We start from the raw sequence: 26,416 nt of genomic DNA on the forward strand, positions 1-26,416 counted from the left end.
CCTATTGTCTTTCCTGTACACAACAAAGTAATACTAAATGGGGTACATTAAAGGTTAGCAGAGTGAAAGGATGAAATGTACAGTTAGTTACAGTAGCAAGCTCTGAGCAAGTCAAGCATGTGACGTGCAAGTTGTGGGACAGCACAATGGTGTGGGGCAGTTCCTTTTTCAAAGACTGCAGTGCAGCTATTCTAGAGGTAAATTCCACCTTAAGCCTACCTATTTCTGGGATCATTGGCAAGCTTTGTGAAAACTTTGTGGAGTCTGTCCAGGTGCCAATAATCAAGCCCAGGGCGGTCGATACTCTTAACCTCGTCCCAGTCGAGACAACACTCCTCTCCTGGTGGTCCTATGAATAAAGCCTATACATTTTATCTTGCTCCCTCTCCCCCCTCTCTCTCGCTCAACCATATTCTCACATCTCTTTGGTCCTCAGCCAGATGTTGCACAGTTGTTAGAACATTTCCCACTAGGGGGCAGTAAAATATGATAAATATTACTAACATGAGGTGGTTAGACTGTCTACTACTCTCAGTTCTGTTTTCCTATGTTTTGGGGGGAATGCACAAAGATTTCACATTTGCACATGTCTGATGTCTACACGCAGAAAATGAATTATACTGTAAAGTGTAGCTCTCTGTTCAAGATAGTCCTACTTACTCAGCACTGAATCCGAACGAAGATGTTCTAGAATTCTAAGATAACCTACCCTTCTCTGCTACGGTCGAACGTAGGCTACAGACTGTGTCTGTAATCTCGGTAACCATAGGATCTTTGTCCCAACCCGGCAGTGACGGTTGTGCGACGTTTGGTTGGGGTCATAAACATGGCGTGGAGAGGATATTTTGTCAAATGGACCAAAACAGAATGTATAAATTCTGTCTCCACAGTTTCGAGAGGTAGCAGGTGAGCAATTGAGACCCGGATGCGCGATATATTCACGTTGGAACATTGTTGCGAACAACGGCGAAGTTACGACATTGGTTGTTGCGCTGGTTACCTAAACATCTTCTGACTGTCATTTTTAGATCACTTTACTGCATTAATTGCGGTAGTTAAGTGTTTAAATACTATTGCTACAATTGTAGCTTTGTTCAATATCAAAGCTGTACAGTTGTCTCGTCATATATTTAGAATGACACTGGCCGTGTTCGAGAGCATCAAATTCATGATGAATAATGGGTAAATGGTCACTGACTGACTGACCTATAAATAATAATGAATAGTTATTTATGATGCATGGTGATTTGTAGATTAGTCAGTCGGCAGTCTCCTGGGATGTCGAATAAACCCAATGACAGTCGCATTCAAATCTAGTCAGCATAACGACACTTCCCTGTATTGTGTTTGGCTATTGCTTTGCAAAATAGGCCTAGTCCGTTACACTGTTATTATGCATCAACGATTTTTGAGGAATAAATTAATGGTAAACCGCAAAGAAATATCTGCAACATAGGCTAGGGAAAGATCTCAGTTGCATACACCTCGCGTCCTCTCTCCTTCTCAAAACCCACTGGATGAGAAAGCCAGAGATCCCGCCCCTCTGACCTTCTCCTCCAATGGGTTTTGAGAAGGAGACGAGGAGTGAGGAAGTAATATGCAATAGTGGTGAGGAGGAGGAGGAGTCTCCAGCTGTGTTGAATACTTATACTAACCGCACTATTTGTGACGTGAATTGAGTATATAGTATGCTTATTTGTCATAGTATGGATATAGTTAGTATGCCAGAAGTTCCCAGATGTCGTACAAAATTCTCCAAAATATGAAGTATACACGCAGAGGACACAATTTTCACACTTTTAGGGCCCATAATACAATTCTTCAGCAAATGGACGTGGCTACACATCGTTTTCAGATTTGAAGAAAATGGCAGAAAATATGCAGCCGAAGTACAACGAGAGCGGATACAAAATCATTGCTTTAACTAATTACTGACAAATGTTAAGAAAATGTTGAGCAATGTAATAAAGTAATGACTTTTCAAATAAGTTACCTTACACGTTATGTTGGCTGACAATGTGTTAGCTATGCTGTCCTTACGAACCACATAGCATATCATTACATCTGTATGTACCGGGATGTTAACTAGCTACCTAACGTTAGTTGGCTACTTATACATCAAACTTGCCAGTATATTAACTATAGGCTATCTAACTACCCAACGTTTATTGACTTGATTATTCCCGTCATTCTTAGCTTAACTAAATGGTATAGTCGTTGTGCAATCTGATAAAGCTCTGAACATACAAACTGACAACGCTCAGAACATACAAACTGACAATCTGACAACGCTCTGAACATACAAACTGACAATGCTCTGAACATACAAACTGACAATCTGACAACGCTCTGAACATACAAACTGACAATCTGACAACGCTCAGAACAGACAAACTGACAACGCTCAGAACATACAAAGACAATCTGACTACGCTCTGAACATACAAACTGACAACGCTCAGAACATACAAACTGACAATCTGACAATGCTCTGAACATACAATCTGACAATCTGACAACGCTCTGAACATACAAACTGACAATCTGACAACGCTCTGAACATACAAACTGACAATGCTCTGAACATACAAACTGACAATGCTCTGAACATACAAACTGACAATGCTCTGAACATACAAACTGACAAAGCTCTGAACATACAAACTGACAATCTGACAACGCTCTGAACATACAAACTGACAATCTGACAACGCTCTGAACATACAAACTGACAACGCTCTGAACATACAATCTGACAACGCTCTGAACATACAAACTGACAACGCTCTGAACATACAAACTGACAACGCTCTGAACATACAAACTGACAATCTGACAACGCTCTGAACATACAAACTGACAATCTGACAACGCTCTGAACATACAAACTGACAATCTGACAACGCTCTGAACATACAAACTGACAATCTGACAACGCTCTGAACATACAAACTGACAATCTGACAACGCTCTGAACAAACGCTCTGAACATACAAACTGACAATCTGACAACGCTCTGAACATACAATCTGACAACGCTCTGAACATACAAATTGACAATCTGACAACGCTCTGAACATACAATCTGACAACGCTCTGAACATACAAACTGACAATCTGACAACGCTCTGAACATACAAACTGACAACGCTCTGAACATACAATCTGACAACGCTCTGAACATACAAACTGACAATCTGACAACGCTCTGAACATACAATCTGACGCTCTGAACATACAAGCTGACAATCTGACAATGCTCTGATCATACAAATTGACAATCTGACAACGCTCTGAACATACAAACTGACAATCTGACAACGCTCTGAACATACAAACTGACAATCTGACAACGCTCTGAATTTACGAGCGCACTCTGGCACTCCACATTGAATTTAAGAACACACCCGAAGTCCTAAGATGTCAAACTATTCATGTGTTATGCTAACTAGCTAGCAAGAGGTTGCATAGCAACAGCATCAACTTCCGGTAGACAGGTTAAGAGCTAGTACGCCCAACTGAAAGCATACTGTTTGTTTACGAACTTGGCAAAACTAGGAATTTGTGGTAAATTCATGGGGGCCGCCATCTTTTTCACCTCTGCTATAGAGCTCACCGGCTTGTATCCCAAAACCCGGAAATTAGTTACCTCTGGTTCGTTCAGCCATCTGTACGGGGGAAAATGTTTTGGGATAAACGCTGAAGATGTTATGCGTTTTGTTCTATGAGATATAGTTATAAAAAAATATATCAGTCAGTTAACATGACCTTTTATGAATTATGAAGATTTGGCCTTGTTTTGATTACATAAATGCTTCAAAATTCACAAAAAGTAATATTAGCTGATGTCATAGAACAAAACGTATAAGATCTCCTAAGCACGTTACTCGTTTTACCACAAACATTATTCTCAGTGTTTATCCAAAAACCCTACAAAAACGGCATTCATTTCTCCATAGGCTTTGTCCAACGAACCATGGCAGAGTTAGTGCCTACAAAAAGACACCATTACTATTTCCCTAGGTCTTAACGTTAATCCGCATTGTGGCTGCCAGGAATTTACCAAACTGGGGTGTGGCCAGTGTGTTAAGGTTAAGAGGGTGCATCAGCAGTAGAGACCTGAAGTACAATGAGATATACTATTCTTGCAAAACCCATTTCGTCAGCGTTCGATGAGCTGTGACCTATGACCTACTCATCTGGATGAAACCAATGAAAAGATGAATGAAAACATCCACACATCCGCATAATCTGTAGATTTATGGATCATCTGTTCCCAACCAATGTGTGTTAACAAGTTGTCTTCCTGTCCTTCTAAAGGTTTACCCTCCACCCCCAGCAGAGGTGTGGTTTCCGGAAAGAAGCGAGGAAACCAGAGACATGGAAGAGGGACCGGGGCATCCCAGAAGAAACAGGCCCTCCCCCCTCTGAGGCTGCCGATGCGGTGGTGTCTCGGAAAGCGGTGCCCCCTAAAACAGGACCCCCACCCCCTGGCGCGGCCCCCAGGCGTACGGGGAAGCTGTTCAAGCCCTTTATGTTCACAATAGGGGTAAGTTCTAGCAAGACAGACCTTTTTTTTTATTCCCAAAGAATTGTCATATGGGAAGTCACCGTTCTATAGTTTTCATGCATTTGATTCATATGTATTCATATTTAACATAGTGAATCATATACAGTTGAAGTGGGAAGTTTAAATACACTTAGGTTGGAGTCATTAAAACAAATTTTTTCAACCACTCCACACATTTTTTGGCAAGTCGGTTAGGACATCTACTTTGTGCATGACACAAGTCATTTTTCCAACAATTGTTTACAGACAAATTATTTCACTTATTTCACTGTATCACAATTCCAGTGGGTCAGAAGTTTACATAAACTAAGTTGACTGTGCCTTTAAACAGCTTGGAAAATTCCAGAAAATGATGTCATGGCTTTATAATCTTCTGATAGGCTAATTGACATAATTTGAGTCAATTAGAGGTGTACCTGTGGATGTATTTCAAGGCCTACCTTCAAACTTAGTGGCTCTTTGCTTGACATAATGGGAAAATCAAAAGAAATCAGCCAAGACCTCAGAAAATTGAAGACCTCCACAAGTCTGGTTCATCATTGGGAGCAATTTCCAAACGCCTGAAGGTACTACGTTCATCTGTACAAACAATAGTACACAAGTATAAACACCATGGGACCACGCAGCCGTCATACCGCTCAGGAAGGAGACGCGTTCTGTCTCCTAGAGACAAACGTACTTTGGTGCGAAAAGTGCAAATCAATCCCAGAACAACAGCAAAGGACCTTGTGAAGATGCTGGAGGAAACAGGTACAAAAGTATCTATATCCATATAACCTGAAAGGCCTTTCAGCAAGGAAGAAGCCGCTGCTCCAAAACCGCCATAAAAAAGGCAGACTACGGTTTGCAACTGCACATGTGGACAAAGATTGTATCACTTTTTGGCTATAATGACCACCGTTATGTTTGGAGGAAAAAGGAGAAGGCTTGCAAGCCGAAGAACACCATCCCAACCGTGAAGCACAGGGGTGGCAGCATCATGTTGTAGGAGTGCTTTGCTGCAGGAGGGACTGGTGCACTTCACAAAATAGATGGCATCATGAGGGAGGGAAATTATGTGGATATATTGAAGCAACGTCTCAAGACATCAGTCAGGAAGTTAAAGCTTGGTCGCAAATGGGTCTTCTAAATGGACAATGACCCCAAGCATACTTCCAGAGTTGTGGCAAAATGGCTTAAGGAGTGGCCATCACAAAGCCCTGACCTTAATCCTATAGAAAATCTGTGGTCAGAACAGAAAAAGCGTGTGTGTGAGCAAGGAGTCCTACAAACCTGACTCAGTTACACCAGCTCTGTCAGGAGGAATGGGCCAAAATTCACCCAACTTATTGTGGGAGGCTTGTGGAAGGCTACCCAAAACGTTTGACCCAAGTTAAACAATTTAAAGGCAATGCTACCATATACTAATTGAGTGTATGTAAACTTCTGACCCACTGGGAATGTGATGAAAGAAATAAAAGCTGAAATAAATCATTCTCTCTACTATTATTCTGACATTTCACATTCTTAAAATAAAGTGGTGATCCTAACTAACCTAAAATAGAGAATTTTTACCAGGATTAAATGTCAGAAATTGTGAAAAATGTATTTGGCTAAGGTGTATGTAAACTTCCGACTTCAACTGTATAACATGCAATTCAATGTCTTTAAAGAGTAACTTACAAGTACATGTTCATCCAGTGAACAAAGCTGCACGGTGGGCAGTCCAAGAAAAAGGAAGGTAAGCTTGTCTGACTCCATGTTAGTTTACAGGGTGCTCCTTTGGTGCGGCCGCCATCTTGCAATACGAGTCCTTGAAGTCACGAGTGAAGACGGCCAGGGACGAGGCTGAGCAAGAGAAAAGCGAAAAGGTAAGGGTGTGATGGAGATGTATTGTGTGTGACAAAATGCAGGGTTTTGTACAAGATGCTTGAGGTGCTTGAATTTGGAACTTAAATACCTCAAATCTGACATTTTCTCAAGTTGGTACTTGAAAAGTACTTGAATTAAGAGGAGAACAGAAAATGGTCAAATATGTTAATATGAAAAATATTAGAACAGTTTAGTGGTTTTGCTAATTAATTTCCAGGCAGACTACTGAGTTTTATTTCCTCACGTGTTTCGCACTCTGGTTGGGTTGCCAGGCGAGCTCATTCCCCCCACAATACCACTCAACCAGGCAGGTACAGAACTGAGTGATTAGGTGCCGCCAAAACGTCACATCGATAGCTAGAATGCTGCGCAAATGTAGATTCCAATATTTTTTTATTGTCTTTAAAAAAAACTTTTACCCCTATTTCTCCCCAAGTTATAGACTTGTCCCATCGTTGCAACTCCCGTACGCACTCGGGAGAGGCGAAGGTCGAGAGCTATGCGTCCTTCGAAACACCACCCTGCCAAGCCGCACTGCTTCTTGACATACTGCTTGATTAACCCGGAAGCCAGCCGCACCAATGTGTCGGAGGAAACACCATACGCCTGGTGACAGTGTCAGCGTGCATTGTGCCCGGCCCGCCACAGGAGTCGCTCGTGTGCGATGGGACAAGAACATCCCTGCCAGCCAAACCCTCCCCTAACCCGGACGATGCTGGGCCAATTGTGCGCTGCCCCATGGGTCCCCTGGTCACGACTGAGCCTGGACCTCTAGTGGCACAGCTAGCACTGCGCCACTCGGGAGGCCCCATAAATTCAAACCTGCCTGGCAGGATATTGATGTTTATGAATGGGTTTTGCCAGAACCAACCAGGGATGTAGTTGGAGGGTGAATGTCGTTTATTCACCTTTTCTTTTGTTCATTATCGTTTATCCACTTATTATTGCTTTCCCAGTGTTGATCAACGCTCAGAAGGATTCTTGATCCGAGTTCTAGTTGCATCCCCTACCTCTACAAACGAGTGGAATCATGAATGATTCACGAGTGATTCACTAATGATTCATGTATTCTCGTTATGTTCGACCTCTCCCTCCGGATTTTCCTTTTTTTGAGCAGCGCCTTCATTCACCACTCTGTCCAAAGGGAAACTCTGCCCATGACATAGGCCAAGAGGTGAAATGAACTACCTCAGCCCAGACCTACAGTGGGCAAGTAGCAGAGAGACGCAGCTGACAGTGGGAATTATTGTAACATCCCTCGACTCCTGCCCTCTCAACAGACATTCTTCAAACAACACCCCCCTCCCCACAACTGGTAAATAGTTGCTGATATTTCAGTCAGATGTCTAACTAGCTCAAGGGCTCTGTCTTTTAGCTAGCTAGCTATAACTAGCTGGCTAGAAGGATGAAGTTGGAAGCTAACGGTGAACGGAGCCTGACTTCAGCAGGAGCAGTTGACTGAAATGAAGATAGCTATAATCAAAAGATGGGCTACTTTAAGTTCTCATAACAAAATAACTTTTCTTTATAGAGAGTAGTGAGACAGACAGTGGTGAGTCAGGCTGCAATGAAGGAGGCAAAGGAGATACACAGAGAGAGGAAGCATTGAAGCCAGCAGGGAGAGAGGTTAGTAGTACAGTGGTTCCCAAACTAGGGGGCCAGGACCCATGTGGGGTCCTCTGAGAAAATCTTTAATCTTATCAAACACATTAATAACTTGTTTCTCTTCAAATGGGTTGAGAACACAACATTTCAGAGTCAACTAAGATAATTTTATACTGTCAGAATTCACTTTCATGTCATTATGTGTTGGGACAGCCTGTGGGACCTAAAATTGTGTGAAATTTTAAGACATTTAATATGTACACTGAACAGAAATATAAACGCAACATGCAACAATTTCAAAGATTTTACTGAGTTACAGTTCATATGAGGAAATCAGTCAACATCATCAGTCCTGACTTACCACTCATGTATGTAGTAAATAAGTAGTGAAACGCGTATTATTGAGCAGTGGTGTAAAGTACTTAAGTAAAAATACTTTAAAGTACTACTTAAATCGTTTTTCAGACTATCTGTACTATACTATTTATATTTTTGACAACTTTTACTTCACTACATTCCTTATGAAAATAATGTACTTTTTACTCCATACATTTTCCCTGACACCCAGAAGCACTAGCTACATTTTGAATGCTTAGCAGGACAGGAAAATGATCCAATTCACGCACTTATCAAGAGAACATCCCTACTGCCTCTGATCTGGCTGACTCACTAAACACACGCTTCATTTGTAAATTATGTCTGAGTGTTGTAGTATGCCTCTGGCTATCAGTAAATAAAAAGGGGAAAAAAATAACATTTTGCAGTCTGATTTGCATAATAAGGAATTTGAAATGATTTATACTTTTATTTCTCATAAGTATATTTTAGCAAATACATTTAATACATAAGTATATGTAAAACCAAATACTTTTACTCAAGTAGTATTTTACTGGGTGACTCACTTTTACTTGAGTCATTTTCTGTTAAGGTAACGTTTACTTTTACTCAAGTATGACAATTGGGTACTTTTTCCACTACTGTTATTGAGTAGAACTTGTTAGGTAGTGATGAATAGTACTTTTTTGTTTGTTTGTGGCAATATACTGCCATCTGTGGCGACTGGAAACAATTGCATAATATGAATTATTACAAATTGATGGTCTTTGAAAATAAATATTAGTGCTTGAAAAAGTATCTGAAAGTCCTTGAATTTTACTTGCCACTGTCTGTACAAACCCTGAAAATGACAAATGTGTGTCTCCTCTTGTATTTGGATCCTAGGCATCGCAAGACATGACATACTGGCACAACTGGTGGAACCAGCTAACTGACTTCCAGAAACAGGTCATCCTGCTCATGTCCTTTGTGGACGATTTCTGGAGCAGCCTGACTGAGGGTCAGCAGATGGCCACTGGTAAGGATCCCTGAAAGGGTGATGCATAACGGGGAGATGGGCGACTACGGCCCAGAAGGACCACCGTGTGTGCTTCAGATGTCGTTCCAGCCCAGCTCTAACACGCCTAATTTGAAGTGGTCTATGGTTAAAATTTTACAGGCCATGATTAGTTGATTTGTAGTGTGTTAGAGCAGGGATGGAGCAAAATCTTGCACACACTATGGCGGCTGTTGCTTACCCCTGAATTGAGAGGGTATTACGGTCAACAAGATAGAGAGGCTGCCTTAGGACCAGCAAAGGCATAAATGTTCAAAGCATGAGTTGAAATTTAGTTGCATCATGCCATGGAATCAAGGTAGTGTTCATTAGGACACAGCGTAGAAAGAAAAATTCTAATGAGCGTTTCTTATTGGATGTGTTCAGATAATAAACGTTTGACATCGTTTTCTTACATTTCGTGCCTATCAAACATGACCCTGTGCATTATGCCGTCTGTACTAGCCTATATCCATAAGTGTTCTCTCTGTCCAGATGTGGCCCGTTCTCTCTTAGCTACCTTCTTAATATCCTCTAACCCTTGGTTCACATTATCTCTCTGTGATAGGGATAATAGCGGTCAATGCTGTGGTGCTCTGCTGTTGGCGAATACCCTCCATGCAACGATCCATGGTCAAGTACTTTACTGCCAACCCAGCCTCCAGTAAGTACTGTTTGTGTGTGTGAGTGTGGTGGTGGTCTTTTGGGGTTGAGTCATTTCAATGCAGCTGAATAATGTTATTTTTGGTCGATTTAGAAATCCCTCCTAACTATACATTGATTTGTTTTAATAGTCACACTCCCTCCTCCCTATAGTTTTCCTGGACTTCTGAAAAGTCTGAAAGCCTGCATTATCAACACACATAAGGGGATACATTTTCCTGGAGAGAAAGAGCAGATCTGTGCAAAAAAATACTGTTAGCCTCCATTTTCATTTTGCTCAATGATAAGACTGACGCGCTTCTCCCTTCCTCTTCCCCTCAGAGACGCGGTGCCTTCCCATGCTCCTCTCCACCTTCAGCCATTACTCTATAATCCACATGGCGGCCAACATGTACGTCCTGTGGACCTTCTCCTCCAGCATCGTCTCTCTCCTGGGGAAGGAGCAGTTCCTCGCTGTCTACCTCTCTGCTGGTACCAGCCTACATAGTGTGTGTGTGATGTCTGTTAATTTGCGTGTGTTTGAGTGTATATACAGCGGGGAGAACAAGTATTTGATACACTGCCGATTTTGCAGGTTTTCCTACTTACAAAGCATATAGAGGTCTGTAATTTTTATCATAGGTACACTTCAACTGTGAGAGACGGAATCTAAAACAAAAATCCAGAAAATCACATTGTATGATTTTTAATTAAATAATTTGCATTTTATTGCATGACATAAGTATTTGATACATCAGAAAAGCAGAACTTAATATTTGGTACAGAAACCTTTGTTTGCAATTACAGAGATCATACGTTTCCTGTAGTTCTTGACCAGGTTTGCACACACTGCAGCAGGGATTTTGGCCCTCCATACAGACCTTCTCCAGATCCTTCAGGTTTCGGGGCTGTCACTGGGCAATACGGACTTTCAGCTCCCTCCAAAGATTTTCTATTGGGTTCAGGTCTGGAGACTGGCTAGGCCACTCCAGGACCTTCAGATGCTTCTTACGGAGCCACTCCTTAGTTGCCCTGGCTGTGTGTTTCGGGTCGTTGTCATGCTGGAAGACCCAGCCACGACCCATCTTCAATGCTCTTACTGAGGGAAGGAGGTTGTTGGCCAAGATCTCGCGATACATGGCCCCATCCATCCTCCCCTCAATACGGTGCAGTTGTCCTGTCCCCTTTGCAGAAAAGCATCCCCAAATAATGATGTTTCCACCTCCATGCTTCACGGTTGGGATGGTGTTCTTGGGGTTGTACTCATCCTTCTTCTTCCTCCAAACACGGCGAGTGGAGTTTAGATCAAAAAGCTCTATTTTTGTCTCATCAGACCACATGACCTTCTCCCATTCCTCCTCTGGATCATCCAGATGGTCATTGGCAAACTTCAGACGGGCCTGGACATGCGCTGGCTTGAACAGGGGGACCTTGCGTGCGCTGCAGGATTTTAATCCATGACCGCGTAGTGTGTTACTAATGGTTTTCTTTGAGACTGTGGTCCCAGCTCTCTCTCAAAAATCCAGAAAATCACATTGTATGATTTTTAAGTAATTAATTTGCATTTTATTGCATGACATAGGTATTTGATCACCTACCAACCAGTAAGAATTCCGGCTCTCACAGACCTGTTAGTTTTTCATTAAGAAGCCCTCCTGTTCTCCACTCATTACCTGTATTAACTGCACCTGTTTGAACTCGTTACCTGTATAAAAGACACCTGTCCACACACTCAATCAAACAGACTCCAACCTCTCCACAATGGCCAAGACCAGAGAGCTGTGTAAGGACATCAGGGATAAAATTGTAGACCTGCACAAGGCTGGGATGGGCTACAGGACAATAGGCAAGCAGCTTGGTGAGAAGGCAACAACTGTTGGCGCAATTATTAGAAAATGGAAGAAGTTCAAGATGACGGTCAATCACCCTCGGTCTGGGGCTCCATGCAAGATCTCACCTCGTGGGGCATCAATGATCATGAGGAAGGTGAGGGATCAGCCCAGAACTACAGAGCAGGACCTGATCAATGACCTGAAGAGAGCTGGGACCACAGTCTCAAAGAAAACCATTAGTAACACACTACGCGGTCATGGATTAAAATCCTGCAGCGCACGCAAGGTCCCCCTGTTCAAGCCAGCGCATGTCCAGGCCCGTCTGAAGTTTGCCAATGACCATCTGGATGATCCAGAGGAGGAATGGGAGAAGGTCATGTGGTCTGATGAGACAAAAATAGAGCTTTTTGATCTAAACTCCACTCGCCGTGTTTGGAGGAAGAAGAAGGATGAGTACAACCCCAAGAACACCATCCCAACCGTGAAGCATGGAGGTGGAAACATCATTATTTGGGGATGCTTTTCTGCAAAGGGGACAGGACAACTGCACCGTATTGAGGGGAGGATGGATGGGGCCATGTATCGCGAGATCTTGGCCAACAACCTCCTTCCCTCAGTAAGAGCATTGAAGATGGGTCGTGGCTGGGTCTTCCAGCATGACAACGACCCGAAACACACAGCCAGGGCAACTAAGGAGTGGCTCCGTAAGAAGCATCTAAAGGTCCTGGAGTGGCCTAGCCAGTCTCCAGACCTGAACCCAATAGAAAATCTTTGGAGGGAGCTGAAAGTCCGTATTGCCCAGTGACAGCCCCGAAACCTGAAGGATCTGGAGAAGGTCTGTATGGAGGGCCAAAATCCCTGCTGCAGTGTGTGCAAACCTGGTCAAGAACTACAGGAAACGTATGATCTCTGTAATTGCAAACGAAGGTTTCTGTACCAAATATTAAGTTCTGCTTTTCTGATGTATCAAATACTTATGTCATGCAATAAAATGCAAATTATTTAATTAAAAATCATACAATGTGATTTTCTGGATTTTTGTTTTAGATTCCGTCTCTCACAGTTGAAGTGTACCTATGATAAAAATTACAGACCTCTACATGCTTTGTAAGTAGGAAAACCTGCAAAATCGGCAGTGTATCAAATACTTGTTCTCCCCACTGTATGTTAGGTTATTTTCAGAGACTGCTGTTGACCCTCATCTCTCTACATTGTCAGGTGTGATCTCCACTATGGTGAGCTACGTGTGTAAGACGAGCACGGGACGTCTGCATCCCTCTCTTGGGGCGGTAAGAGTCCTCACATGTCCCCCATTTGTGGTACACTTTACTATACAATACTGTCCACTTGTTCATTACTGTAGGACCAAAGAATATTGTACTGTGATTTCTTTAAACCAGGAAACATACACACATTATTACATTGTTGTTATGATTATTGCATGACAAAATGGCAGTTGGTGGTATAGTGATAATCAACATTACTCACGCCTCCTCCTCTGTTTATTACTGTGGTCGGTCCTGGCTCTGTCACTTCCTGTGATTTGACTTCCAGTCAGGTGCCATCATGACGGTCCTAGCCGCGGTCTGCACCAAGATGCCCGAGGCCAAACTGGGTATCATCCTCCTGCCCATGGTCAGCTTCACTGCAGGCAACGTGAGTGATGTGGCAGGGGTGCCTGTGTATGAACACGTCAAGCAAAGCAATGGTAACAACATTCCATTCATCTTCACTGAGGGAAACAGGAGACCAATAAAAAGTGTCTGTGAATGAAAGACTGGGTGTATGTGAAAGTAATGTATATAACATAGTTCATCTGCACTCAACACGTCTATTCATTGTAATTCAATGTGTGTATAAACATATGTGGTGTGTCATCTGTATGGCTGTGGGAGGCAGAGTCTTACCGCGCGCATTGCTCTTTTTTAGGCCTTGAAAGCGATCGTTGCCATGGATGCAGCGGGGCTCATTATGGGATGGAGGCTGTTTGATCATGCGGCTCACCTTGGAGGAGCCCTCTTCGGAGTGTGAGTATTTGATCACTGCAGAAATGGGCGACTGGACTCACCAGAGCCCAAATGGCATATCTGTATCTGTAAAACAACTGATTTCACGTATCAAGCATAGCCGTATCCCCAAGCCAATATTAGTGAGGTGATTCATATCCACAAGTGAGAGATGGGGAAAATGTGACTTCTGTTTGACTGTGAAATTACATACATTTTGTATCCTTTTTCAATTACAACTACAATTTCCACAAATAGTTGCACATTCAAAGACTGTTAAGACAGTGATTTCTGGACCTTTTAGGATGTATATCTGGTCAAATTAGATATAGCCTTATAATACCATAATACCCCTATGACACCAGACACCTTATAATTCCCCGGTGACACTGGACACCTTATAATACCATCATTCCCCTATGACACCGGACACCTTATAATACCCCTATGACACCTTATAATACCATCATTCCCCTATGACACCTTATAATACCATCATTCCCTTATAATACCATCATTCCCCTGTGACACCTTATACTACCATAATTCCCCTATGACACCTTATAATACCATAATTCCCCTATGACACCTTATAATACCATAATTCCCCTATAACACCGTGACACCTTATAATACCATAATTCCCCTATGACACCTTATAATACCATAATTCCCCTATAACACTGGACACCTTATAATACCATAATTCCCCTATGACACCTTATAATACCCCTATGACACCAGACACCTTATAATACCATAATTCCCCTATGACACCATAATTCCCCTATGAAACCTTATAATACCCCTATAACACCGGACACCTTATAATACCATAATTCCCCTATGACACCTTATAATACCATAATACCCCTATGACACCAGACACCTTATAATACCATAATTCCCCTATGACACCTTATAATACCATAATTCCCCTATGACACCTTATAATACCATAATTCCTCTATGACACCGGACACCTTATAATACCCCTATGACACCTTATAATACCATAATACCAGACACCTTATAATACCATAATTCCCCTATGACACCTTATAATACCATAATTCCCCTATGACACCTTATAATACCTTAATTCCTCTGTGACACCTCATGATATCTCCATATTATCATCCATGATTAGACTAGTTGTTTTATGTTAATTTAAAGCCATCTTTATTAGACAGAATTTCACTGAATATAATACATTTATAATAGTAATTAATACAAATAAAATAGTGGTCCTATTTTAGTTTAATAGTAAGTAATATTGTTGTCCTGTATGGCTCAGTTGGAACTTGCAAAGTCAAGATTGTGGGTTCGATTCCCAGGGCCACCCATATGTAAAACGCATGCACGCATGACTAAAAGCATCTGCTATTATTATATATTAAATAATATTGATAAATGAATATATTCCATACTGTCTTTCCTGCAGGTGGTATGTAGCATACGGCCACAAGCTCATGTGGAGGAAGAGGGAGCCACTGGTCAAGGCATGGCACAGCATGAGATCTCAGGCCCCTGGTGGACGGGGCAGGCCTGGGGGTTCGGGCAGCGACGGGGGCAGACCTGGTCCTGTGTAGGACCCCCAACATGGCACTCTGGGAAGTTGGCCCATAACCACTGATCAGGTGTCAGATATTCTTCACCCCCCCCCCCGCTATAGGGGGTATCTGATCCTAAATCTGTGGTTAGGGGGAATCTTCTACCTCAAGAAGCCTTTTTTTGGTACTTATGTCTGGTGATATCCAGCTGACAGCTGTGGAGGGCGGGACCCAGCACCCTCTGTTCTTCTAATTGGCGCGTTCCTCTGCCCAGGCGTTGCTGACGCATGCCATATCTTACAACGTCTGGATAGGTATTTTAAGTATCAGCCAACCACATCATATGTTATAGCGATCTGGAGCCTGACGGCACAGTCAATGACGTGGCACGCAACCATTGGTTGATGCATGCAACGTCTGAGCATGGTAACGCAACCAATCTAATCAGGGAGAACGGACATATTTGTGACTAAGATGGCAGTCTTGTTTTAGGAGGATTTCAGACAGTACTCTATTGTAACTAAGTCCTAAGGGATGATTAATTTGGTTTGATAACAGTGACTGTACTCTAGTACAGATGATGTTGGCTTTATCATTATGTGGTAGTTTCTATGAGAATGAAGATGTGAGATGTTACCATAGAGATATTGTATTACATAATGTATACATATTCTATGTCTATGGTTGATACAGAGACTGCTTCCTGTTCTCTAAACCTGACTTCCTGTTTGTATGGAAGTGGTTAACGGAGAATGACCGTCCTGGACTAAAACCACAAACTTCCTCGTTGACCATAAGAACTTCAACTTCCTTGTAGTTTGTAGATGTGCCGGCGCTGCCAGAGGTTTCTGAAAGGTTGAGGTGCTTATCTTGGTAAAACATTTTGTAAATCCTGAGCCTAATAAAAAAAGGTACATAACAATACGCCAAAAATGTCCTCAACACTGCAGTACTCATTTCATGGTACTCTTTAATTAAAAGGTCACCTTCATCTTCACTGGGGTAGTACATTTGGGTTTAAAAGGATACTTCAGGATTTTGGCAATTAAGCCCTATATCTACTTCCCCAGAGTCAAGATGAACTCATGGATATCATGTTCATATCTCTGCATGCAGTAGAGGTAGTTTTGCTGCACGCAGCACTGGCGCAAGGCAGTTTCTCTGGACCCCTGTAAGGTCGGAGTTCGTCCCCCTCTCCTCCCTAAAATAAAAATCGAATGCGTCAGCCAGACATCCATTCACAAAGTATAGACTACAGATTACTGTCCATGGTGCTGAAAATGCGACGTGTCTATGCAGCGGCCGATCGAATCAACCTGGTCTCGGAGCATTTCATATTGTTCTGTATGTAAATCCGAGACACTCCATTTAGTATGATATTTTACGAATTTGCAGAGCGTACAATGTTAAAAATTTGCTAAACGTGTTATGAATTTGAAAAACGTACAATATGTTAGAATTTTCTAAACGTATGATATGTTATGAATTCTAGCAAAGTGCTTAACATTAGCTAGGCTGAGGGTTAAGGTTAGGAGTTAGTTTAAAGGGTTGGGGGAAGGGTTAGCTAACATGCTAAGTAGCTGAAAAGTAGCTAAAATGCTAAAGTTCTCCGTGATGAGATTTGAACTCGCAACCTTTGGGTTGGTAGACATTCGCGTTATACGCCCAACCAACCAACGTACTTTCTTTTTTGCCTCAAGTAACCATCTGTCTTATGTTACGTTTCGTATGGTTACATATCCCCTGTGCGGCGGGACGGACATCTAGCGAAAAATCATATCGCCATTAGCATAACAAAATGTAATAATTTTATTTTTTTCTATTTTTTTCCCAAATTATATCGTTTTATAGATACACCTCTCCTGAATCGAACCACGTTGTCCGATTTCAAAAAGGCTTTACAGCAAAAGCAAAACATTAGATTATGTTAGAGGAGTATATCGTAAAAGTAGCCACATAGCCATTTTCCGACCAACCACATGCATCACAAATAACCAAAAAACAGCTAAATGCAGCACTAACCTTTTACAAACTTCATCAGATGACACTCCTAGGACATCATGTTACACAATACATGCATTCTTTTGTTCGATAAAGTTCATATTTATATATAAAAACAGCATTTTACATCGGTGCGTAACGTTGACTAACTTTTCCCTCATGCATCCGATGAAACAGAGCTTCAATTTACTAAATTACTATTCGAAAACATTTTTAAAATGTAATATTGTCATTCTAAGATTTTATAGATGAATATCTCTTGAAAGCACCTGTAATGCCAGATTTAAAAATAACTTTACTGGGTAATCACACTTTGCGATAAAAGGGGATGCGATACTCAGAACAATAGGCTAGCCATCTTGGAACAATCGCATATCACATCTAGTCTTGTATACTATTGTCAATAATCCCTTACCTTTGATTATCTTCATCCTTAGGCACTTCCAGGTCCACAACAAATGTATTTTCGTTCGAAAAAGTTAATCCTTTACGTCCCAATAGCTTGTTCTTGTTAGCGCGTTCTGAAGGCTTCACCAAAAGTTCCGACGTGCGCGGGGCTACTCTTTCAACAAAATGCATTTTTTTCTTATTTATGTTCGTTCAAACATGTCAAACGTTGTATAACATAAATCTGTAGGGCCTTTTTCAACGAGAGCTCCAATAAGATTCGAGGGGGACGATTGCATTGTGTTTCGAAAGGGGAGGGTAACCAGGGGCGCCGGCGTCATAATGGTGATGGCCCTCTCCGTGTGACCACGTTCCACAGCATGTCATTCAGTCAGTTTTCACAGTAGGAGACTCAAATCACTTTATAAAGACTGGGGACATCTAGTGGAAGCAATAGGAAGTGCTCAATGAACCATAGCTCACGGAGTGATTAACAGGCAACGTGATGAAGTTGAGTTCGCAATTCAGAATTCCACTTCCTGTTTCGATCTGTCTCGGGGCTTTGACTGCCATATGAGTTCTGTTATACTCACAGACACCATTCAAACAGTTTTAGAAACTTTAGGGTGTTTTCTATCCACAAGTATTAATTATATGCATATCCTAGCTTCTGAGTTTGAGTAGTAGGCCGTTTAAAATGGGCACACATTTTTTTCAAAATGCGCTGTGGCGCCCCCTATCCTAGGCGACCGTCAAGAGGATATCAGACTAAATGGATTGTCCTTAGATTTACGTACAGAATAATACAAAATTCTCTTGAGACCAGGCTGATTGAATTGATGATGGGCTTTCTGTGGTGCCCGAGCATGTAGCCTATAGCTTTGCTTCAGCTAACGGATATGTTTTTTAGGCCTATTTCGTTGTAATTTTCTCATGTTAAGCCTAACATTTCACTAAGCTATACAGGGTGTTGCAGGGCTGCCATGATTTAGACTTCTGGCTGGTGGCAATAATGTAATTCAAGTTAGAAATTCAAACATTGCAGATTGGTCAAATACATTTTCGGTACAACAGAATACTAATCGCCAACCAATTGATAAAAAATTTAAATTATACAACTGTCCTGTATAGCCTACCTGAACCTGCATGACATGAGCCGTCCTCGCACTCTCCCAGCTTGGATAGAAAGTTGTGCGTAAAACCAGTCTATTAATGCCAAATAATAGTCAGCACACCCTCAAAACATCAGCTTACATTGTTTCATTATGCAGTGTAGCCTACTATCTATAACTATATACTGTATTTATACAAATTACACATCAAATAGCCTAACAATGAGGACAAATCCTTTGCTTGGGATACATTATGCCACAATTTAGTGTCGAACTCAGCAGGTTTTGCCTGGCTAATAGTTGACAGAAATGGGCTGCAATCAAGGTAAATTAAGTCCAACTTGAGACTCCCGAGACATTGTACATTATATGATTACGCTGCACACATTTGAAACTTTGTCTTGAATGATGTATGCCAAGATATACCAGAGATAAGACTGAGTTGTGTGGTAGCAATATCAACAAACACAGGATCACCAGTATGAATAAAATCGCAAACCGCTTTTTTTGTCCAGCTTCCTATACACTTAATCTCTTTCCGGAACGTGTTGAGGCCGTCAATTAAGGAGAATGAGAGGCTCAAGATATAGGTCTGTAACAGTTTGGGTCTAGAGTGTCACCCCCTTTGAAGAGGCCCAGCTGACCGCGGCAGCTTTCCAATCTTTAGGAATTTCAGACGATACGAAAGAGCGGTTGAACAGACTAGTAATAGGGGTTGCAACAATGGCGGTGGATAATTTTAGAAAGAGAGGGTCCAGATTGTCTAGCCCAGCTGATTTGTACGGGTCCAGGTTTTGCAGCTCTTTCAGAACATCTGCTATCTGGGTGAAGGAGAAGCTGGGGAGGCTTGGGCAAGTAGCTGCGGGGGGTGTGGAGCTGATGGCCGGGGTAGGGGTAGCGAGGAGTAAGCATGGCCAGCCGTAGAAAAATGCTTATTGAAATTCTCGATTATCGTGGATTTATCGGTGGTGACAGTGCCTCAGTGCCTTGGGCAGCTGAGAGGATGTGCTCTTATTCTCCATGGACTTTACAGTGTCCCAGAACTTTTTGGAGATAGAGCTACAGGATGCAAATTTCTGTTTGAAAAAGCTAGCTTTTGCTTTCCTAACTAACTGTGTGTTTTGGTTCCTGACTTCCCTGAAAAGTTGCATATCGAGGGGACTATTCGATGCTAATGCAGAATGCCACAAGATGTTTTTGTGCTGGTCGAGGGCAGTCAGGTCTGGTGTGAACCAAGGGCTATATCTGTTTATTTAAGATGGTGAGGAAATGGCTTTTAAAGAACAACCAGACATCCTCTACTGATAGGATGAGGTCAATATCCTTCCAGGATACCCGGGCCAGGTTGATTAGAAAGGTCTGCTCGCAGAAAGTGTTTCAGGGAGCGTTTGACCGCGGACCCATAACAGATGCAGGCAATGAGGCAGTGATCGCTGAGATCCTGATTGAAAACAGCAGAGGTGTATTTGGAGGGCAAGTTGGTCAGGATAATATCATGCTGATAAAAAAAAAAAATCCATAGGCGTAAACTCACACACTTTTGATAGATTTAAAGGGGCAGTCTGTAGTTGCTACATACATTTTTGGACTTATAAATTATATATATCCATTGATTCTTGAAGAATATAACTTATAAATGCCTCATGAGCTTAGTTCAAATGTCGTACTTCATCACAACCCAAAATATAAGCTTGTTTTACTCCAATGTTTGTAAACATTGTAAATGTAAACAAACACTGTATAGCCTCATAACATGGTAAAACGATTTTGAAATCATGGATGGTCAGACATTTCTCCAGGCACATCCATCAGATTTTACCAAAACAGAGGCCGGGCGACCGTTTTGTTATTGTTTCATCTTTGGATTTGCCTTTTAAACAGCTGCAATTTATCAAGGCAACATGTATCGTATTGTCAAATAGAAAATACCAAAAAATACAAGGATCCCTGATGAATCAAGAACAAATTCACATCCATATTGGGGGGCACATGTTTCAAGAATTAGGCTAGCTTAAAATGTCTCTCTCACACACAATCAATGTTTCCTATATGTGTATTCATCAACCATTCTCTCTTTTACACACAGCTAGCATGACCAAATGTTGACATGATGACAGTGTTTTCTAAAGTTACTGTGATCAGCATCTCCCCATGGCAGCTGTCTAGGCCCCTTACTTTTTTCAATCTTTAATGACCTGCCACTGGCTTTGAGTAAAGCCAGAGTTTCTATGTATGCGGATGACTCAACACTATACACACCAGCTACCACAGCTACTGAAATGACTGCAACGCTTAACAAAGAGCTACAGTTACTTTCAGAATGGGTGGCAAGGAATAAGTTATTCCTAAATATTTAAAAAACTAAAAGCATTGTATTTAGGACAAATCATTCACTAAACCCTAAACCTCAACTAAATCTTGTAATTAATAACGTGGAAATTTAGCAAATTGAGGAGACTAAACTGCTTGGAGAAACCCTGGATTATAAACTGTCATGGTCAAAACATATTGATACAACAGTAGCTAAGATGGGGAGAAGTCTGTCCATAATAAAGCGCTGCTCTACCTTCTTAACAACACTATCAACAAGGTAGGTCCTATAGGCCCTAGTTGTGTCGCACCTGGACTAGTATTCAGTCGTGTGGTCAGGTGCCACAAAGAGGGACTCAGGAAAATCGCAATTGGCTCAGAACAGGGCAGCATGACTGGCCCTTGGATGTACACAGAGAGCCAACATTAATAATATGCATGTCAATCTCTCCTGGCTCAAAGTGGAGGACAGATTGACTTCATAACTACTTGTATTTGTGAGAGGTATTGACATGTTGAAATCACAGAGCTGTCTGTTTGAACAACTGTCACACAGCTCAGACACCCATGCATACCCCACAAGACATGCCACCAGAGGTCGCTTCACAGTCCCCAAGTCCAGAACAGACTATGGGAGGCGCACAGTACTACATAGAGCCATGACTGCACAGAACTCTATTCCACATCAAGTAACTCATGCAAGTAGTAAAATTGGATCTAAAAAACAGATAAAACTACACCTTATTGAACAGCAGCGACTGTGAAGCAACACAAACATAGGCACAGACACATGCATACAAACACACGAACACACAGATTTTGTGTTGTAGATATGTGGTAGTAGAGTAGGGGCCTGAGGGCACACACTTAATATGTTGTGAATGTATTGTAATGTTTAAAAAAAATAATATCTACATTAATTTTGCTGGACTTTCTTCTCCCCAACAAACCGCCGCTTTACTTACCAAAGTAAAACAAGAAGGAGAACTGGGTCTACCACTTAGCAGTCTAATCTTATAGAATTTTTTGTGTTCATTTAAAAAAAACTGTTGTTTTCCAGCTGTGTTGTTGTGTAGCTTACCGTATGGAACGTTGACCGCTCTGTCTCAACCGCCGTATGGAACGTTGACCGCTCTGTCCCAACCCGCCGTATGGAACGTTGACCGCTCTGTCTCACCCGCCGTATGGAACGTTGACCGCTCTGTCTCACCCGCCGTATGGAACGTTGACCGCTCTGTCTCACCCGCCGTATGGAACGTTGACCGCTCTGTCCCACCCGCCGTATGGAACGTTGACCGCTCTGTCTCACCCGCCGTATGGAACGTTGACCGCTCTGTCTCACCCGCCCGTATGGAACGTTGACCGCTCTGTCTCACCCGCCGTATGGAACGTTGACCGCTCTGTCCCACCCGCCGTATGGAACGTTGACCGCTCTGTCCCAACCGCCGTATGGAACGTTGACCGCTCTGTCCCAACCGCCGTATGGAACGTTGACCGCTCTGTCCCAACCGCCGTATGGAACGTTGACCGCTCTGTCTCACCCGCCGTATGGAACGTTGACCGCTCTGTCCCAACCGCCGTATGGAACGTTGACCGCTCTGTCCCAACCGCCGTATGGAACGTTGACCGCTCTGTCTCACCCGCCGTATGGAACGTTGACCGCTCTGTCTCACCCGCCGTATGGAACGTTGACCGCTCTGTCTCACCCGCCCGTATGGAACGTTGACCGCTCTGTCCCAACCGCCGTATGGAACGTTGACCGCTCTGTCCCAACCGCCGTATGGAACGTTGACCGCTCTGTCCCAACCGCCGTATGGAACGTTGACCGCTCTGTCTCACCCGCCGTATGGAACGTTGACCGCTCTGTCTCACCCGCCGTATGGAACGTTGACCGCTCTGTCTCACCCGCCGTATGGAACGTTGACCGCTCTGTCTCACCTGCCGTATGGAACGTTGACCGCTCTGTCTCACCCGCCGTATGGAACGTTGACCGCTCTGTCTCACCCGCCGTATGGAACGTTGACCGCTCTGTCTCAACCGCCGTATGGAACGTTGACCGCTCTGTCTCACCCGCCGTATGGAACGTTGACCGCTCTGTCCCAACCGCCGTATGGAACGTTGACCGCTCTGTCTCACCTGCCGTATGGAACGTTGACCGCTCTGTCCCAACCGCCGTATGGAACGTTGACCGCTCTGTCCCAACCGCCGTATGGAACGTTGACCGCTCTGTCTCACCCGCCGTATGGAACGTTGACCGCTCTGTCTCAACCGCCGTATGGAACGTTGACCGCTCTGTCTCACCCGCCCGTATGGAACGTTGACCGCTCTGTCTCACCCGCCGTATGGAACGTTGACCGCTCTGTCTCACCCGCCGTATGGAACGTTGACCGCTCTGTCTCACCCGCCGTATGGAACGTTGACCGCTCTGTCTCACCCGCCGTATGGAACGTTGACCGCTCTGTCCCAACCGGCCGTATGGAACGTTGATCGCTCTGTCTCAACCGCCGTATGGAACGTTGACCGCTCTGTCTCACCCGCCGTATGGAACGTTGACCGCTCTGTCTCACCCGCCGTATGGAACGTTGACCGCTCTGTCTCACCCTGCCGTATGGAACGTTGACCGCTCTGTCTCACCCGCCCGTATGGAACGTTGACCGCTCTGTCTCACCCGCCGTATGGAACGTTGACCGCTCTGTCTCACCCGCCCGTATGGAACGTTGACCGCTCTGTCCCAACCGCCGTATGGAACGTTGACCGCTCTGTCTCACCCGCCGTATGGAACGTTGACCGCTCTGTCTCAACCGCCGTATGGAACGTTGACCGCTCTGTCTCACCCGCCGTATGGAACGTTGACCGCTCTGTCTCACCCGCCGTATGGAACGTTGACCGCTCTGTCTCACCCGCCGTATGGAACGTTGACCGCTCTGTCCCAACCGCCGTATGGAACGTTGACCGCTCTGTCTCACCCGCCGTATGGAACGTTGACCGCTCTGTCTCACCTGCCGTATGGAACGTTGACCGCTCTGTCTCACCCGCCGTATGGAACGTTGACCGCTCTGTCTCACCCGCCGTATGGAACGTTGACCGCTCTGTCTCACCCGCCGTATGGAATGTTGACCGCTCTGTCTCACCCGCCGTATGGAACGTTGACCGCTCTGTCTCACCCGCCGTATGGAACGTTGACCGCTCTGTCTCACCCGCCGTATGGAACGTTGACCGCTCTGTCTCACCCGCCGTATGGAACGTTGACCGCTCTGTCCCAACCGCCGTATGGAACGTTGACCGCTCTGTCTCACCCGCCGTATGGAACGTTGACCGCTCTGTCCCAACCGCCGTATGGAACGTTGACCGCTCTGTCCCAACCGCCGTATGGAACGTTGACCGCTCTGTCTCACCCGCCGTATGGAACGTTGACCGCTCTGTCTCACCCGCCGTATGGAACGTTGACCGCTCTGTCTCACCCGCCGTATGGAACGTTGACCGCTCTGTCCCAACCGCCGTATGGAACGTTGACCGCTCTGTCTCACCCGCCGTATGGAACGTTGACCGCTCTGTCCCAACCGCCGTATGGAACGTTGACCGCTCTGTCCCAACCGCCGTATGGAACGTTGACCGCTCTGTCTCAACCGCCGTATGGAACGTTGACCGCTCTGTCTCACCCGCCCGTATGGAACGTTGACCGCTCTGTCCCAACCGCCGTATGGAACGTTGACCGCTCTGTCTCACCCGCCGTATGGAACGTTGACCGCTCTGTCTCACCCGCCGTATGGAACGTTGACCGCTCTGTCTCACCCGCCGTATGGAACGTTGACCGCTCTGTCTCACCCGCCGTATGGAACGTTGACCGCTCTGTCTCACCCGCCGTATGGAACGTTGACCGCTCTGTCTCACCCGCCGTATGGAACGTTGACCGCTCTGTCTCACCCGCCGTATGGAACGTTGACCGCTCTGTCTCACCCGCCGTATGGAACGTTGACCGCTCTGTCTCACCCGCCGTATGGAACGTTGACCGCTCTGTCTCACCCGCCGTATGGAACGTTGACCGCTCTGTCTCACCCGCCGTATGGAACGTTGACCGCTCTGTCTCACCCGCCGTATGGAACGTTGACCGCTCTGTCTCACCCGCCGTATGGAACGTTGACCGCTCTGTCTCACCCGCCGTATGGAACGTTGACCGCTCTGTCTCACCCGCCGTATGGAACGTTGACCGCTCTGTCTCACCCGCCGTATGGAACGTTGACCGCTCTGTCTCACCCGCCGTATGGAACGTTGACCGCTCTGTCTCACCCGCCGTATGGAACGTTGACCGCTCTGTCTCACCCGCCGTATGGAACGTTGACCGCTCTGTCTCACCCGCCGTATGGAACGTTGACCGCTCTGTCTCACCCGCCGTATGGAACGTTGACCGCTCTGTCTCACCCGCCGTATGGAACGTTGACCGCTCTGTCTCACCCGCCGTATGGAACGTTGACCGCTCTGTCTCACCCGCCGTATGGAACGTTGACCGCTCTGTCTCACCCGCCGTATGGAACGTTGACCGCTCTGTCTCACCCGCCGTATGGAACGTTGACCGCTCTGTCTCACCCGCCGTATGGAACGTTGACCGCTCTGTCTCACCCGCCGTATGGAACGTTGACCGCTCTGTCTCACCCGCCGTATGGAACGTTGACCGCTCTGTCCCAACCGCCGTATGGAACGTTGACCGCTCTGTCCCAACCGCCGTATGGAACGTTGATCGCTCTGTCCCAACTGCCGTATGGAACGTTGATCGCTCTGTCCCAACTGCCGTATGGAACGTTGATCGCTCTGTCCCAACTGCCGTATGGAACGTTGATCGCTCTGTCCCAAATGCCATATAAAATGTTGACCTCTATCCCAACTGTCGTATAAAATGTTTACCGATGCTCACAGATTCCAAATCAAGTTTTAGCTTGAACTGATATACTTACCTCCTTTAGCTACTGAAATTTTCAATAAAATTACTACATACATTATGTCAGTTGCTTTAAGGGATAATATTATAGTAATATTTTCAGGGTCAATTTCAGGTGCAATAATATTTTACTATAAATGGGATAAAAAAATGATTAGGGTTTTGTAAATCTTGGTGGATTGTAGTAGGATATTGAAATAAAAGACATAGGCTGTAATGATGGGGCGGTGAGTCAGAAGCAG

General features: G+C 44.3%; 1 protein-coding gene across 4 annotated transcripts; it reads left to right on the plus strand.

Moving 5' to 3' along the window:
* The first annotated feature begins 695 nt into the window (after positions 1-695).
* On the plus strand, positions 696-16,355 carry parla (presenilin associated, rhomboid-like a). 4 transcript variants are annotated; one of them, XM_014189309.2, is made up of 10 exons: positions 696-906; positions 4,321-4,549; positions 6,316-6,420; positions 9,248-9,380; positions 9,967-10,062; positions 10,383-10,547; positions 13,091-13,161; positions 13,427-13,528; positions 13,802-13,899; positions 15,323-16,355. In XM_014189309.2, the coding sequence occupies exons 1-10, from the start codon at positions 827-829 to the stop codon at positions 15,468-15,470; spliced, it is 1,227 nt and encodes a 408-aa protein (XP_014044784.1). In that variant the 5' UTR covers positions 696-826; the 3' UTR covers positions 15,471-16,355. The 4 variants fall into 4 exon arrangements, with proteins under 4 accessions (XP_014044784.1, XP_014044788.1, XP_045570435.1 ...); XM_014189313.2 differs by having other exon boundaries at positions 10,383-10,532; XM_045714479.1 differs by having other exon boundaries at positions 9,976-10,062.
* Positions 16,356-26,416: the final 10,061 nt, after the last annotated feature.

Source organism: Salmo salar, chromosome ssa03, assembly GCF_905237065.1.
Source record: "Salmo salar chromosome ssa03, Ssal_v3.1, whole genome shotgun sequence".
Taxonomy (NCBI): Eukaryota; Metazoa; Chordata; class Actinopteri; order Salmoniformes; family Salmonidae; genus Salmo; species Salmo salar.

Bases quoted from the DNA above. Each gene is read 5' to 3' on its own strand.
- parla (XM_014189309.2), top strand. From the start codon at position 827: ATGGCGTGGAGAGGATATTTTGTCAAATGGACCAAAACAGAATGTATA. The intron at 13,162-13,426 runs GTAAGAGTCCTC...TTTGACTTCCAG, and splicing joins TGCATCCCTCTCTTGGGGCG to TCAGGTGCCATCATGACGGT. The intron at 13,529-13,801 runs GTGAGTGATGTG...GCTCTTTTTTAG, and splicing joins TCAGCTTCACTGCAGGCAAC to GCCTTGAAAGCGATCGTTGC.